The sequence below is a fragment of the Abramis brama genome, assembly GCF_963993115.1.
Source record: "Abramis brama genome assembly, chromosome: 4".
In the NCBI taxonomy this organism is placed as follows: domain Eukaryota; kingdom Metazoa; phylum Chordata; class Actinopteri; order Cypriniformes; family Leuciscidae; genus Abramis; species Abramis brama.
The window spans coordinates 40,800,486-40,816,528 of NC_139966.1; the positions used below are offsets into that span (position 1 = coordinate 40,800,486).

The 16,043-nt window shown below is 39.0% G+C and overlaps 1 protein-coding gene across 6 annotated transcripts in view; it reads left to right on the forward strand.

Annotated features, from left to right (window-relative positions):
* Nucleotides 1-16,043, forward strand: part of ppfia2 (PTPRF interacting protein alpha 2) — a 160,956-nt gene that overhangs the window by 103,415 nt on the left and 41,498 nt on the right. For all 6 annotated transcript variants that reach the window (XM_084112385.1, XM_084112386.1, XM_084112387.1 and 3 more), the window contains one exon: nucleotides 12,751-12,852. In XM_084112385.1, coding sequence (XP_083968511.1) covers nucleotides 12,751-12,852 — 102 coding nt within the window. The remainder of the gene's footprint in view (nucleotides 1-12,750; nucleotides 12,853-16,043) is intronic.

The window sequence follows — 16,043 nt, forward strand, 5'->3', positions numbered from 1 at the left end:
AAAGCATTCATGTCTCTTCAGAAGATTAATTCAGAGGATAAAACCACTCTATTTATGTGGATTTCTTTTATGATGTCTTTATGAAACATTAAAGTTTTGGGGGTGTGAACTTTGAATGGAGGGGCATAAATCTCTCAGGTTTCTTCACAAAAATTTCAAGATAAAATAAACTCTTATTGGTTTGTAACAACAGAGTAAATGATGACACAATGTTAATTTTTGGGTGAACTATCCCTTTGTGTGCTTATAAAATGAATATCCTGTTTAAAATAAAGTAAGAGTGATGTATGGCTGTCCAGTATATCCAGTAATGCCCTTCAGATGCCCACGTCGAGTTTTCTGCCCCGTTAGAACATAGTGATGCTCACTTTCAAATGGAATCCGCCCAAGATGTTTTATTAGGCACAAAAACCTTAACAGATCCTCCCCTGTGCTGGAAGACCTTTAAGAAAATGCCAGAGATTCACAGCACCAGATGTCACGCTAATGCAAAGTGAACACTTGCTTCGGGCCCCGGCACTCCTGCCTCTTACCTTTATGTGTGTGTCTGTGTGTCTGTCTGGCTGTTTGTAAGTGTGCCACTGCCAGTGTGTATCTGTCAATCGGTGAACAAATCTGATTTAGCATTGCACCACTTTGCCTAATAGTGGCAATAACTCTAGGTGGCAAGAATGAGTGCGTCCTGACCTTTCAAACTTTATTGGCTTGGCGCAGTCTGGCAGGACACAGGCAACTTTTATTTACGGACCGTCTCGCCTCGTGTGACGGCCGGCCGTTATCCACAGGGAACTTCCCAGTGTGTCACAACGGCTGCCACACTTTATTGCTTTAGAACGCCTTCAATTTATGTTAGACTCTCATGACACGGGCCGACCGAGTGCCAATCGCAGACTATGGGAGAGCAAGCTGGGCAAAGGAGATAAGCTCAGAGCGCGACGAGAGGCCGTTAACTACAACAAGAAATGTGGATCAGAGTGGAGGTCAAATCCACGGATTAAACAACATTGTAAATATCATCAGAAGCCTTGACGGTTTAATAAACGCTGGTGTGTGAAGTTTGTGAAGATTGGAGACACAAAAGTCAAACGTTTTATCTTGGTCATCTGGTCTTTTAGTGATACATGTTTTTGGACTTGATTTGAATAAAACCCTATCCTTAAGTATAAAAGTTTGGTTGATTGATGACCCATAGATAAGCTGTTGATTGATAAGCCATGAGTGTTGCTTCAAGTCATATTTTTTCTCCAGTTATATCTCGCGACCAGACTGTTGTTGAGACTTTTTTGAGGCTCTTTTGACTCGGACCAGTATTCTTTCACGGTTGTCTTGTATAAAACTTGTCAATTCGGAACATTTCCTGAGGCCGTGATACATTAAACATGTAGTTAAACATGCAATGTTGGGACAGTCTCTGAATTCCATGCTTAATTTTGTAGAGTGATCTGAGCAGATGGTAATGCAATGCATTTCTTCTTGTGTCAAAGCACAATTTAAATAACTTGGGGTGTTACTCAGCTGGTCTGTTTTACTTACTACCGCCCTGAAATCAGTTACTAGTGCCTAAGCTGGATGATGGGTGCTGTAATTGCAGGCAATTAATAAATGATCCACTGTTTGCAGTAGATGCACTTTACCTTTTTCCAACGGTTCAGTTATTTGTCCACAACAATTTTACATTTCAAGTTGTTTCTTTGAAAGGTAACACCATCTTTGGCTTCCTGGAGTGCAACTGTGTAAAATCAATTGGGCAGCATTTTTCAACTTAGCTCAGGGGGAGACCCATCTGCACCTGGTACGAGACGTTCTTTCTTTTTTTCAAAACACTTTCTCTGTCGTCTCATTTTTCAATTGAGTCCTTTGTTCTAAAGTAGAGTGTAATAAGAAAAGGTATCAGTGTGGCCCAGCATGAAGAACCCAATGAAATGGACTGATTTCATAGACGGGCCTCCGCAGAGACTGACTGAGAGACAGAATAAAGTGAGGGTAAAGGTCACCCGAGTGCAAATGGCCATCGTTGCAACCGCTGCTCCTCTCATCCAAAAGAGAGAATTGCCTCTCCAAAAAAAGAGAAAGACAAAAGTAATGTTTAGTGCGTTGTCTTTCTGGATGGATTGCTGGGGGTGTACATACAGAGTTATGAATATGTGGGATGTGGGATGATGTTGCTTAATGGTTAATGTATATGGATTGGTTACCACAGTTGTAGGTTCAATCCCAAGCTTCAATCCCAATTTAGTGGTTTAGTTAGTTTTCAGCGCAGTTTAGTTGTTAAAGTAGTTTTAGTCATTTTATGTGCTTTTGTCAATTTTATTATTTCACATTTCTATTTAGCTTTATTTTTTCAGTTTTAGTCATTTTAGTACTGTAAAAAATGTCAAAACATAGTTTAGTTAACAAAAAAACAACATGAAGTTAGCTAACTATAGACATCTTATGCCATGGATGAAAGCTATGTGGAAATACTTTCACAATGATTTAATTTCAGCCATGTTCTTCTGAACCAATTCATAGGAAATACAATTCCAAATGCATCCAATACTTTGATACATTATCAAATCATGATTTGCTACTTGCTGTTGCTACGAGGAAGGTGGTTTATAAGGAAAAGTACATTTTTACTTGACAAATGTATATGTTAGTATGCAAAACGAGACAACTAGACATTTTATCATGAACCTAGCATAGAAATGGCCTCAAAACTATCAGACATTGACCAAAAGCCCCAACATTTTGATAGTTTTTTAATAGGCTTCAGCATAGGGTAGTTCTGGACAAGACTGTCCCTTTATTCTGTGGGAACATCACATGAAAGTCATGAATGCAAATACCATCTGTCCTAGTTGTGTGGCTAAGAATTAAGATTCTGTTCTGCTTTATATCTGCTCAACATTGTGCAATAGAGCAAGCAGAGAAGATTTACGCACGTATATCTGCTCGCTTTCTTTATCACCTAAATTACGTCGCCTATCAGGCCTCAGTCTCTGATTAACAAAGCATTTTTGAATGATCTACGGAAGGATTTCTCACCGCACGTGAACTGAGTTCTCACAAGTGAAGATTCTTAAACCAATCACGACGGCTTCTTACGCCTGCTTGTAGAGGTGATTTATGGGTACGTTCGCACTTTTGTTTTATCTGCCTTATACAGAGACGTTCACTGTGGTTATCTAATCTGACAGTTATTGGTTTCCGGTTTTGTCCACTTTCAAAGGCAGGCTGACTTTAATAGCATATACATAAGCAGCTGCCTTCTAAGAGAGCGTTCTATATGGAACCTCATAAGTCACTGATTTGGAACTCTCTACATAGTCAGCAACTTTATGTGCTACTCAAATAGTGCTCCTTACATGAAACACACTGGGGATGTGAATCGCAATTGATCATTAGAGCTTGACGTTAACATGCTGCTGCTTTACTGTGCATTACAATAACACATTGTCATTCTAGAAATATATTAAAAAAGGAATTTTACACAAACACATTGTCATTCTAGAAATATATTAAAAAAGGAATTTTACACAAAACAAAGTATTGAAAAAGTGAGTAAAAAAGTTGAAATATTTTAAAGGTAAAGAGGACATTTGTATAAAGGTTTTGTAGAAGAAGCTTGATCAGATGGGTTCTCCTTAAAAGTCAGCAACTTCAGACTCCATTCATCTTGTTCATTGCTGTTATTCACAGCTGGTTAATGGGTGATGCATGGGCTGACATTTGCAGAATGTGTGAGTGTGTGTTCGTGTGTGTTCTGCTGCCTGACTGCTCCACTAGATTGGTTTTAAATTGAGAATGTGTGACACTCATTACACGAGGGTGGGCCTGTGTTCTCATTCGTCCCTCAGCTTTAGTGCCCTGCAATTCAAAGAATGGATTCTTGAAAAATAAATGCAGCATATGTTTATGAATAAGTCAGTGATTTGCTGATTTTCCCATTAAAAAACTTGCAGAACCTGCCACATGTTTCACAGGGGAATATAAAGGTCATTGCAAATATCTGACCTTGTTTTGCATTGGAAAGGACTAACGTGGGCCTAATCCTCTCCTCTCCTCTCCTCTCCTCTCCTCTCCTCTCCTCTCCTCTCCTCTCCTCTCCTCTCCTCTCCTCTCCTCTCCTCTCCTCTCCTCTCCTCTCCTCTCACTATTATTGCTCTGTCCTTGTTACCCTTTTGTCTCCTGCTATTAAAGCGAAGTTAGCAAGCTGTGTTGTCACTGTGGGTTGCTGCTAGAGCATGCTGGGTTTTGTTTCCTTAAAGACGGCACAAAACTGGAATCATCTAGCTTATTTTAAGTTCCATGCAACCTGCCGCTTTATTATTATTTTTTTTATCCTGATGTTTATCACTACATGCATCACAAGTTGACTTTTCTTATGGAAAAACCCACTGACACAAGACTAGAATGTTGTGAGTGGTTTCCACAGTGTTTGCATTGTGGTTTTTAGGGTCTTCTGGGTGGTTTCTAAAATTCATTGCTAGTCTGTGGAATATTTTTCACCAGTTTTATCATCCAACAGTTGACAATTGTTAGTCCGATCGCACCTCTCCTCAACAAGCCGCATAATTTGAGATACCATTCATGTCCGTCACAAACGATAGAGGATTCGTCATCTGCTGAAGTTTAATATTACGGTTAAGGGTTTGTAATATTAATAATGGGGCTTGCAAACTATTGCATCAGCAGATGTTAATATAGTTCCTTTAACGTGGTGGTACTTCTTGATTTTGTTTTAACTGTGGATCAACCAGAATAGCATCTTTGCACTGTCACACTGGTCCTGTGCTTGTTAATGACTGTCATGAGGAGGACAAAATTAGCAGCCAACGCCCGGTGAGAAGCACTAAATCCCTAGGCGATAATTACCCCCTCTGCAGATTTATGGGCGGCTCTACATCAGAGTGTTGATCCCTCTGTTGAGTTCTGCAACCAAAGGTCTGAGTAAATCAAGCCCAGTGGTCGCCCCATCGCACAGACCCTTGGTTCATACGGACACACGAGTCAGGGGACAGCGCTGGAGTGGGCTGCTGATGGATTTATACAGGTTTAACTTCAAACTGTCGTCCTCCTGCTGAGGGAGAGATGGTTAATACAGGACGTGCGCACGCTGTCAGGGGACCAGGTCTGCAGGGGAGCCTATGTTACAAATTGCCTTGGATTGAGGGGAATCAAGCGCTTTGCATTAGATTTTTCAGGCAATTAAAAATGAACGATTAGAGTGTTAATTCAAAGTTGACTTGCCCTCTCATAGCATTATGTTTAATTAAATTGTAAACTGTTGAATGCAGATCATCCCGTTAAAAAAGAATATAGGTTCTGCCACTGTTATTATTAATTAACAGTTCGAGCCATTATTGTGAAACATTAAACAAATTTCCATGTCTGTACCCTCATATAGAGGCTGACTTTGACCTGTTTCTGTAAACAACCTTCTGGAAAAAAAAATGCTTCTTGTTTTGCTGCTTGAAGAGATGCTGTTCGTATGTGACCTTCCTAAATATTTAAAGGAAGGGAATAAGTCATGCTGAGTGCTGACGGTTATATAGGTCTTTTGCCATATGTAATGTCATTGGTTAACTCTGGCTAGATGCTTTACTGACCTGGCCGGCTCCAAACGTGTATGCAATTCGAAGAAGAATTATGCCATTGCAGAGTGTAAGGTTTTAATACTGATACATTGGAGTGTTAGGAGTGGAAGCAGATGAGACATATCGGAATTACTATCGAGAAGTGTGAAATGTTACTGATATTGGTATCGAATAGTGACAACTGTGCATGCATGTATAAACTGGTCATTAAACAACTGTATCATAAATTTGAGAATTCTGCTGTTACTGTCTAAAGAACTTGTTTTGAAAGCCTTGCGTGCAATGCAGACAAAGGCAGGAACACTGTTCGACACACGATACATCTGTGAGATTGCATGGACCCCATGGGACATTCTGTAAATAAAGCTTTACAGCCTCCATTAAAGATTCATAAAATGCAGGACACATCCTCAATCTAGAGTTTAATGGGTCTGTGGTTATATATCATCCATGTAGCTGTTCAAATTTCTGTCTGTCTCTATAGTTTTTGACTTGTTTATGATGAAGCATGGCTCCTCACTTCTCTGCAGTTTTTATTGTATTTCTTTAGTTATTGTTCTGCACAATGGGAATGCTCTATCCTGCCAATATACATGAACGCTTCTCAAGAGCCGCAGGTGCATTTGAAGGTTATCATTACAGAGGCTGTTTGATTTAAAGTCTTAAAAACTCTCTCTGAGTTTGTAAGGTTCATGTCCTACACAGTCTTTTTATCCATTCCATGCTTTAAACGACCCATCGCTCCCAGGAGTGTGTCTTATCCTGCTGAAAAAGAGTGTTTTTGAGTCAATCCAAATAGAATGAATGAGATGTGCCAGGGCTTTCACACCGACTGGTTGGCATTCTTCGAGAAATTTCTTTGTAGGCCTTGTCAAACCCAAACGTCTCAAACTGAAGTGCTATTTCCTTGGGGAAGACCAGGTTTGGTCTGTTTCCACAATGCAGTTCTTGCATCTGTCTTTCAAATGGGGTGGTCTTTGTTATTCAGACTTTACACTGAGGGTGCTGTCAGTGTGAGATTGCTGACCTACATGGTTTTGGTGCCTTTTTAGATTACATGAAATGGAGTTAAATGAATAGTTCACCATCCTGTTGTTCTAATCCCATATGATTTTCTTTCTTCTGGGAAATACAAAAAGAAATATTGAAGAATGTTCACGCTCCTTTCCTTACAACAATACTTTCAGTGAACAAGGGACGGTCAAGATCCAAAATCAAATAAAACTATCATAAATGTAGTCCATGTGACATATAAATTCTAAAGATATATGATGGTTTTGTGGTATAGGAACAATCTAAAATTTAATTCGCTTCTGCCATAGATCTCATATCTCATTGACGCTTCTGCATACAACAAATTGGAATAAATGCAAATGACATTTGAGAGCTATGACGGAGTGGAAGATTTTCAGAGCTTGACAGCCTCCAGTCATCACATGCTTTTGTGGTGAAAACATTGTCCAAAATGTCTCGTTTTGTGTTCTATAGAAAAAAGAAAGTTATACAGGATTGGGAATAAAAAGTAATGGGTTTCAAACGACATGAGGGTTAATAAATGGTGACATTATTTTATTTTTTTGTGTGTGTGTTTCCAACTCACCTGTAAAGCAAAGCCTAAGTAAAAGACTGTTAGTATGCACCACTTTGCCATGGTAAAACCCCAGGAGGTAATAAGTTAACCTTTATAGCTCTGCTTACAGTACATTGACAAATGTAAAACGTACCTCTTTAAAACTGGGTTAAAATTAACATTCACACCCAGCCTTGAACATTTTAACATGTTTATCCATTTTTTTCCTCTCATCGTTGTTTAAAGCAGTGTAGAACATGTTGTAATTATGCCTGTCTCTCCCCTTAGACTAACACCTCTGCACCACCACCTCTCTAATCAACACTTTTTAATTAGCGCTTTCCTAACTCATCCACAGTGACGTGTGTGCCAAACTGAACCGAGTGAATTCTGCTAGACAGCCGTGTCGTCAACATGCCCATTATGGGCATCTGCCAGCAGCGGCCCTCTGGGCCCTGGCGCCGTCTATGTATGGGATAACTATGTTGAGGAAGGAAGTTGCTTTTCATGAGATATTCTGGAATCAAAGTTCTCAGACTGGTTGAATCCTTCCAGGCTTCTTTTCATTACTCTCTATGAGTAGTAGTTATGACATATTATTGTCTTCAGCCAAACAAGTAAACTGTCATGATAAACCAAGGCACAATGCAAAACTTAATCTGCTCCATGATCACACAGTAAGACAATTACTTGGTTTCTGTTTTTAGCTTGTCATCCACAGCGAAATCTCATTTGTCCAAAATCAAATTATATAGCTGTGTATTAAAGTATGTCCTTATTGGCTGTGATTATTGTTGCTTCCTAGAGGAAATGCTCTGTATCTAATTCTCAGAGGTTGCTTTTTAATTCAATTCAAGCTTATTTGTGTAGCACTTTTCGCTATACATATTGTTTTAAAGCAGCTTTACTGAAAATGGTTGTTTCAATGTTATAATTTAGGAAGTATTCTGTTATCAGCCAGAGAGTATTGTACTAAAGTAATGTCATTTGTAACCTGTAATCTGGATCCAAACTAGAGCTGGCGCTAGGGCTGTAGTACTCGAGTCCGGACTCAAGACCGCTTTTCTATGGTCTCGGACTTGTCTCGGACTCGCTGGTATTCGGACTCGGACTTGTCTCGGTCTCGGCCACTGGTCTTGCCAAATATGGCTTTTGGTCTCGACCGAGTCCAGGTGTCTTTATTATGTTCCCAGTAATCACACATACGTCGCCGCGATATTAAAACAAAATATTATTGGAGGGAAAGTGAAACACTGGCCACCTAATAACTATGGGCATTTCGGCTCTTTTTCGTGAGCCGGTTCGTTTCACTCAGCTCAATGAAAAGAGCCGGCTCTTTTGACTCATAAACGGCTCTATAAAAAATAAATGTTTAAATAAGCTCGCTGAAAGTCCACCGCTAGTGCAAAGTGAATATTCACATTTTTAATTGTCCATAACACCCCGAAAACTAGCCTGCTTGCCTTGCACATCTAATTAATGGGCAAAGTTTTCCGACTTTTTTTCTTACCTTTCTTTCTTTGCCTATTCCACGAGTGGTAGGCTAAAATATTATTTTTCGTCACGTCATCCGCCCGATCCGCTGTTTATCCGCATCTCTTGTGTGTGTGTGTGTGTGTGTGTGTGTGTGTCTGTGAGTTGGCTCGGCCCTCCCTCATGCAGTTTAATTGGTTGACATCGCGTGTATGATTGACAGGAACAGAATGTAAGGCTGATCAGACAGTCGAAACGAATGTGTGTGCTCCTTTAGGCCTATATAATTATTATTTTTTTGTTGTTCTTTGAATTAGTCAATTATTTTAAATAAAATTAAAATTATTATTATTACATGATTTAATTTCTATAGGCTAGCCTATATTTTTTTTTTAGCAGACTGCTTTTTTTTTTTTTCCTGTCCTGGACTCGGTCTTGACTCGGACTCGAACCTTTTTGGACTCGATCTTGACTCGGACTCGAACCTCTTTGGACTCGGTCTTGACTTGGACTCGACTAGTCCTGGTCTTGGACTCGACAAAGGTGGTCTTGACTACAGCCCTAGCTGGCGCAATCTGTATTCAGGGATTGGCATTCCTAGGTAGAAACAGTGAAGCAAAGGAGAAGAATTAGCATAGCTGTTGTGCATAGCATTTTAGGCAGAAAATTATCATGTGTGTTTGGTACCATTTCATCAGATATCATTTTAGTACATGAGTTCTGAATTATGTATTTTTCGTTTAACTATCAACTTTGTCTCGTATGTTTAAAATTGTTTGGAGAAATAATAATAGACGCTAATGAGACTGTGCATAAATAACGAGCTTGGATAATTTTGTATTAAAAGAATTTGAGATATTTTGAAATCTTCACGTTGAAATCTCAGACTTCAGAGAGCAGTTTGAGATTGCCAGGAGCTCCCTGAAACTAGATGTGAGTTTACTGAGATAATTTACTCAGGGGAAAAAACTTTTAGAAACAGGAGACTAATGAAAAAAAGTCTGATTGCTCCATTTAATCTCATGTCTAGGGGAAACAGTTGAGATCTTATTTGTGATTTTTCTTTTCTTTCCTGTAGCTCTGCACTCAGTTTACTCTGCTGGAAATTGAAAAAGTGGATCTCCTTTATGCTTTTCAAAATTTTTTGATCTTGAGTTAATTGACTCTGATTAAGCACCGCATATAACTTAATTTAACACAACTTTGCTTATAATTTATGAAGCCCTGCACCAGAACACGTTTGTGCTGAATTGCGGTGCCATCTGTAATTGGTTTTAAAATGTAAACAGTGTGAAAAATGATAATCCTGGACTTTGTTGTCCAAGGATTAAAAATAATCCTAAATTATTTTAAGTGTGAAAATCCCATATTTAGTCTTGATCTCAGTCTTTACACAACACAACTTTAATGAGATACACTTTATAAACTTGAGATGAGAAAATATGTGCTCACCTTTTACACACTGGTGGGACCTTCGCACGCTAATGAGTTTGTCAGATGTTGATCCAATGCTTTACCCACCCCACATTTACCACCTAAGGGCAGCATTGGATCCCTGCTCTGTGAATTTGGTTTGATCTTGGATCAGTGACCTTTGACTTCAGAAAACACTTCAGGGAGGTTTGTTTCAGAGGCAGAGCTGCTAGAGGGAAGTTTTGATCTTAACTGATTGGAATTCTAGCACATGTAGAGCTGGTTTGTTGTTAGTCTGTGTTTCTCTGCATGGGTTCACTGGTGTATGTTCACAGCAATGAATCTTAAAGCTTCCCAAGATGCAATCTGTGAGATCCCAGCTTATTTGTTCTTTGAAGATTTTAAACGGGATTTACTTTAGGCAAAACTTCAACATCAAGCCTGGATACTTCTTTGCTCACACACATTTTTTTCTTTTATAACACCACATAATATCTGCAATCAATACATCACAGCAAGAGATGGTGGTTGCATTAAGATACATAATGGAAGAGAGCCTCATACAATGAGTTCACACTCAATGCAACGCCTCACAAACTAACACAAGACTTCTACTGTGGTCTTTGATGGCCAGCTGGATTGAGTCATGTTTGATTATCTCTCTATAATCAGAGGAGCCTCGCAACAGAGGACAGGCTTAGATCAATACCACAGTGGGTTATTTTCCTAGACAGTCAGCTACCTTTGCACGATCCCAATCACTCCTGTCTGGTGGTTGGGCGGCAGGGTTGTCATTGTCTACCAAGTTCATGTTTATCAATCGAAGTGTCCGCTATAGAGATTTCAACTCTTACCTATTTAAATAAGACCTCTAATCCTTGCCATCAGTCAAACGCCAGACAGACTCATCATAGAGATAATAGTCCAAAAATGTAATTTTATTCTGGCTGTACCCCTATCCATCATGAAAATAGTGATGCCCATTAGATTAGAAATGTGGCACATTTTTAGCCCACTCAGTCATAGTTGAGAGATGGATGATGAAGGGAACTTTTACAGTAAAATTTGTTGTCATGTATGGCTTGTTTCCACCGAGCGGTACAGTTTGATTTGGGATGGTAAACCCTGATATTGTCTGCGTTTCCACCGCCAACAGTGCACTTACTTTATAGGCGTGGTGTTTGCTAGAAAGAAGGGATCGACGTCATTCTCGTGCGAAAAAGAAAGTGACTCAGTAAACAACAATGATACCCAGGATATGCACCTGATGTGTCGACCATGGTACATTGCTGCATGCCGACCTTGTGTTGCAACTGTATTGTTTCAACTGTATATTAAAAAATGATGCCTCTTTTGTTGTGATTCCACTTGTAGCACGCTCAAGTGACGATTCTCTGTCAACCAATCAACATTCTGCGGTGAGTCTAGCTCCACCCTTTAGATACCGGACTACTGTGCTAGGTACCCCAACAGAAGGGTCACAAAAAAGTGGTGTGGTACGGTTCGGTATTTTGGTATAATTCACAGCTTCTGACAATCGAAACTAATAATTGCATATTGTACTCTACTGTACTGTAATGTACAGCTCTGTGAAAACGAATCATTAAAGTCATAGTATATTCAAACAGGTACAGTTTTGGCTTGGATTTGGCTCTGAATTGATTCATTGTCCTTTTTTTTTTTTACTTCTGCCTGTCACTAGGATGATTCATTGTGCGTATTGTTAAACTGTTTCCAATGTTGAGGTTATAGGGTTGCAGGGTGACTTCAGTCTGTATTGTTCATCAGGTTTGCTTGCAAAACAATTTCATCACTATTTGCGTCTTGTTCCATATACAGGCCCTGGTCAATTCCTGGCCCCATTCCTGCCATTTCTGAAATCCTCTTAGTGACACTGAATTTAGATTATTACCATGAGTACATTGAATCTCTACCTTTCACTTGGGATTTTGCTTTCCCAGAAGTGAAAAGTTTCATGTAGTTGTCATTTCCCTCCAGTCATGGCAGTTGCTGCAAATTTCATGGCCACAAAAGTTAGTGTCTGTGTCCAAATTTCCACTCTTCTGTAGTGTTTACAGAATTTGATACTGTAGAACATACTTCCCGACTGCTGATGAAATGTGTTCTACAGGTATGAAGGTGTGTAGTATGAATACATCCACTATGTTGGCATTGTTCTACATTGCATTGCTCCAATTGCTGGTTCAAATGTGTTTGATTAGGGTTTGAGCTAAACTGTTCGATGGTAGCCCTTCAAGAGCAGGGCTGGCTACCCTTAGTCTAAAGTTTAGCCATGAGCAACCACATCCTTGGTACCTATACCACTTACATTTAACAAGCCAGCCAGCTCACAGTTTTCCACCATTTTATTTTATATTACTCCTCAACTCCTGTTACCTTATGGCAGTCAGATCCTGCTTCGGGAGGGACAATGTCCTGCAGGGTTTATAGCTCCAACCGGCCCAAAATTACTTGCATAAAAAGTTTCTAGTAATCCTGAAGACCATTATTAGATGGTTCGGGTGTGTTTGATTAGGACTGGAGGTAAACTCTACAGGACAGTGACCCTTTAGGAGCCTGCCTCATGGGATAGCAAAGTGTCCACAAGTTGCACACTTTAGAATCTCAGCAGATGCAGAAGTGTTGTCCTTAAGCAAACCCGTGTCCCCTCACTCAGTGTATGTGATGTTCAAATGTCTGTTTGGTGTCTTGCAGGAGTTTGCCGCCCTGACAAAAGAGCTGAATGCCTGCAGAGAACAGCTGCTGGAGAAGGAGGAGGAGATTTCAGAGCTGAAGGCCGAGAGGAACAACACCAGAGTGAGTTCACACAGTGTCTTCCAGGCACTTCAAAGAATTGTGCTCCTCAACCATCATCCGCCTCGAAAAGTTGTACTTGTTTACAAAAAAGGCAATAATAGAACTGATGCCCACCCAATGACTTGCGCATCTAATTCATAATGTTTTTTGCTCCATAATGACTGATGCATTGCAGAGTCGACAACAGTCTCTATAGATGAGCTTTGGGTTAAATGCTTCACTCACTGTCACATTAGCTGCTCCCTGTGTAAGATTGACACCCAATGACTTGCACATGTAATTCATGATGTTTTGTTAGAGACAAACTGCATTTACTGAACTGAAACCAGATTTTGTTGAGATGCTTACCATAGAATCACAGCGTGTAGTCACAACATTCACACTTTGATATGTCTGCACCAATTTTCCTGGGGTTTAATGTCATGAGATGACAGTTGAGCTATAACTTTATCCTTGTAGCGGTTAGATCATAATTCCCTGAAAGTCAAGATAGCAGGCAGGCTGGTATTTTTCAATAAAATTGTCAGCAATCATTTGCATGGAATGCAGAGAAGCTGCTAAAACATCTGACAGGAACCAGCACTCTGACTATCCATTTCACAAGAAAGTACTCATTCTCACTTCCATTCTTTTCCTGCACCCCTCAGTGCCTGCCTGAGTCACCGTGCTAATGCAGCCCGGCACACCTGACTCCACGCTGCAATTCAATTAATTACTTGCGTTACTTATCCACAGCCAAACGTTTGAAGAGTCAATTATGGAATTGAGGATATTGGAGGTATTAAAAACCAGAGGGAAGCACTGATCGAGGGAGATAAGGGGACGTAGTGGAATGGAAAAGAGGAGAGGTCGAGTGAGATTAGAAACAGACTCATTTTAAACAGAGCTTCTAATCTTACACAGGGAGCAGCTAATGTGACTGAGTGAAGTATTTAACCCAAAGCTCACCTAGAGAGACTGTTGTCGACTCTGCAATGCATCAGTCATTATGGAAAATTATCATATCTTAATAATTTTCAGATTGGGTCCCAATTTACATACTTGTAGCATTTACTAAAAGAGCATTAGTTGCTGATAATGCAGAAAGTTCATACTTTGTAAGACATTGTAGAAATCACATTTTGGCCACTAGGCATACGCAATATTCTGTACTGTATATACTTTCACTGTAAACTCGCTTTTATTTATTTTTCCAATATAGCCTAGATCAATATATCTAATATTCCAGACTTTTTAGTGTTTATTTCTGAGTATTGATACTAATAATAGGGAGTTACCAAGTGAGGTCAAGTTATCTCAACACGGTGGCCACCCTGAGGGGTCAACACGCTTATGTAGATTATAACTTTTTTGGACACTTACATGACTGTGTGTGTATTTCATATGAGTGTACAACATTTTTAAAAGTACTTTTCTTTACTAGTTAAACTTTGGTTATAAAGTGGGAAAAGTTTAAGGTGCACTTATAGTCATACAATGTCAAATTATGTCTAACTGGTCATGCAGTCAAGTAAGGGAAAGTACAGCATTAACAGAGGAATTATACTGATTTCAGTATTAAAATTAAGCATGTAGATGAAATATACAGGATTCATTTTTAAACATGGCACCCCTTTAAGTAAAATGACACATAATGTTACTGTACATATATTGATTTAAGATCATTGCTGAGATTCATGTATTAGCTAATGTCTGTCTACTGAAGGCACCAGACTCACACAGAGGTAGAGAGAGTAACCTAACCTGCATTATCCGGCTATAGGGTTGTTTTAGTGCTGAGCTGGCGCTGGGAAAGACAGAGGCTGGCACAGACTGAGGGTTATGAATGAGAGAGCAAGGAACTGAGCAGAAATAGAAAGGTCAGCTCCTCGATAGGTCTCTAGAGCAGCACTGCTACAGTACTGCCAGTACAGCCCTCAGGCAGGTACATGTGCTACTGCAGCCCTAATGCTGTGTTACATTCAACTAGAGAAGCCTGAATTTCCAACTACCTATGGTGCTTGGCAGAAGTCGAACTCAGTGCTTGGAAATTTGGAAACTTGTGGAAATCAACTAGATTGATTTCACCAGCATGCTAAAAATGAAGCTAAAACAGTTTACTTTTAGCTATAATTTTATATTTTTGTCTTCGCTTTAACTTTAGATGTATTTAGATGAAGTGTTTCCTTAAGCTTTAGCTCGAGATATTATTTTAGTTTTAGCTTTAACTTTTTAGGACTGTTAACTTTATAGATTAAGTTTTTAGTTTGAGATTTAGCTAAAATGTAAGTTTTAGAAATCATTTTAGTTTTAGCTTTTAATTTTAGTTAAAGCTTTAAAGTGCCCGTATTATGTTATTTTAAAGGTTCCTAATTTTGTTTTGGAGTTCTCCGTAACAAAGTGGGATTCGAATTCCTGACGACTCTTAAGCAGTTCAGAGTTGATTCCTTCTTTTGAGAAACAATAACTTTATTTATCGTGCACTTTCGACTTTACGACTTTGCAGATCGTTTACATTCACAGACCGCTACTTTACACATTGCATGAAAGGGAATATTTAAAAGAACATAATAGGGGCACTTTAACTATTAAAGTATTTTAAATTCACTTTTTAGATTTTATTTAGATTTAGTTTTAGCATTAGTTTAACTAGTTTACTTTGCATTCTCTGTTTCACATCCATAGCTCTGTATGTCCACTCCACTCATCTAAAGCCAGACAGTTCTCGCTCGCTCTCTCTCTGTGTCCCTGGGACTTTGGGACCAAATAGATTTTTTATGCTATGTACCAGACCAGAGAGTAACCACATTAACATAATCTTCTTTGTGCCGGGTCCAAGGGGTTTCAATTTGTTGTGTCTGCTTTATTGTTTATGTAATGGGTTTTCTTGTGTGTAATGTTGTTAGCTGTCTAAAAGGGTTCCCTTGTAAAATGAGAAAAGACTAAATGGTGTGTTAAGCACATATCATTAATTTTCCATATGAAGAATGTCCTTGAGGGTTTAGTGATATGACAATTTTTTTTTTTTTTTTACCTCATGTTGCATTTAGTTTTTAAAATTAGTTTTGATTTTATATTTATCTGTATTTTTATTTATACTCAAATTAATTTTTAAATTAGGTTTTTAATTTTAATTAAAATTAAAATTAAATTAATTAAAATTAAATTTTAATTTTAGTTTAAGATTTAGATTTACTTTCAGAATTAGTATG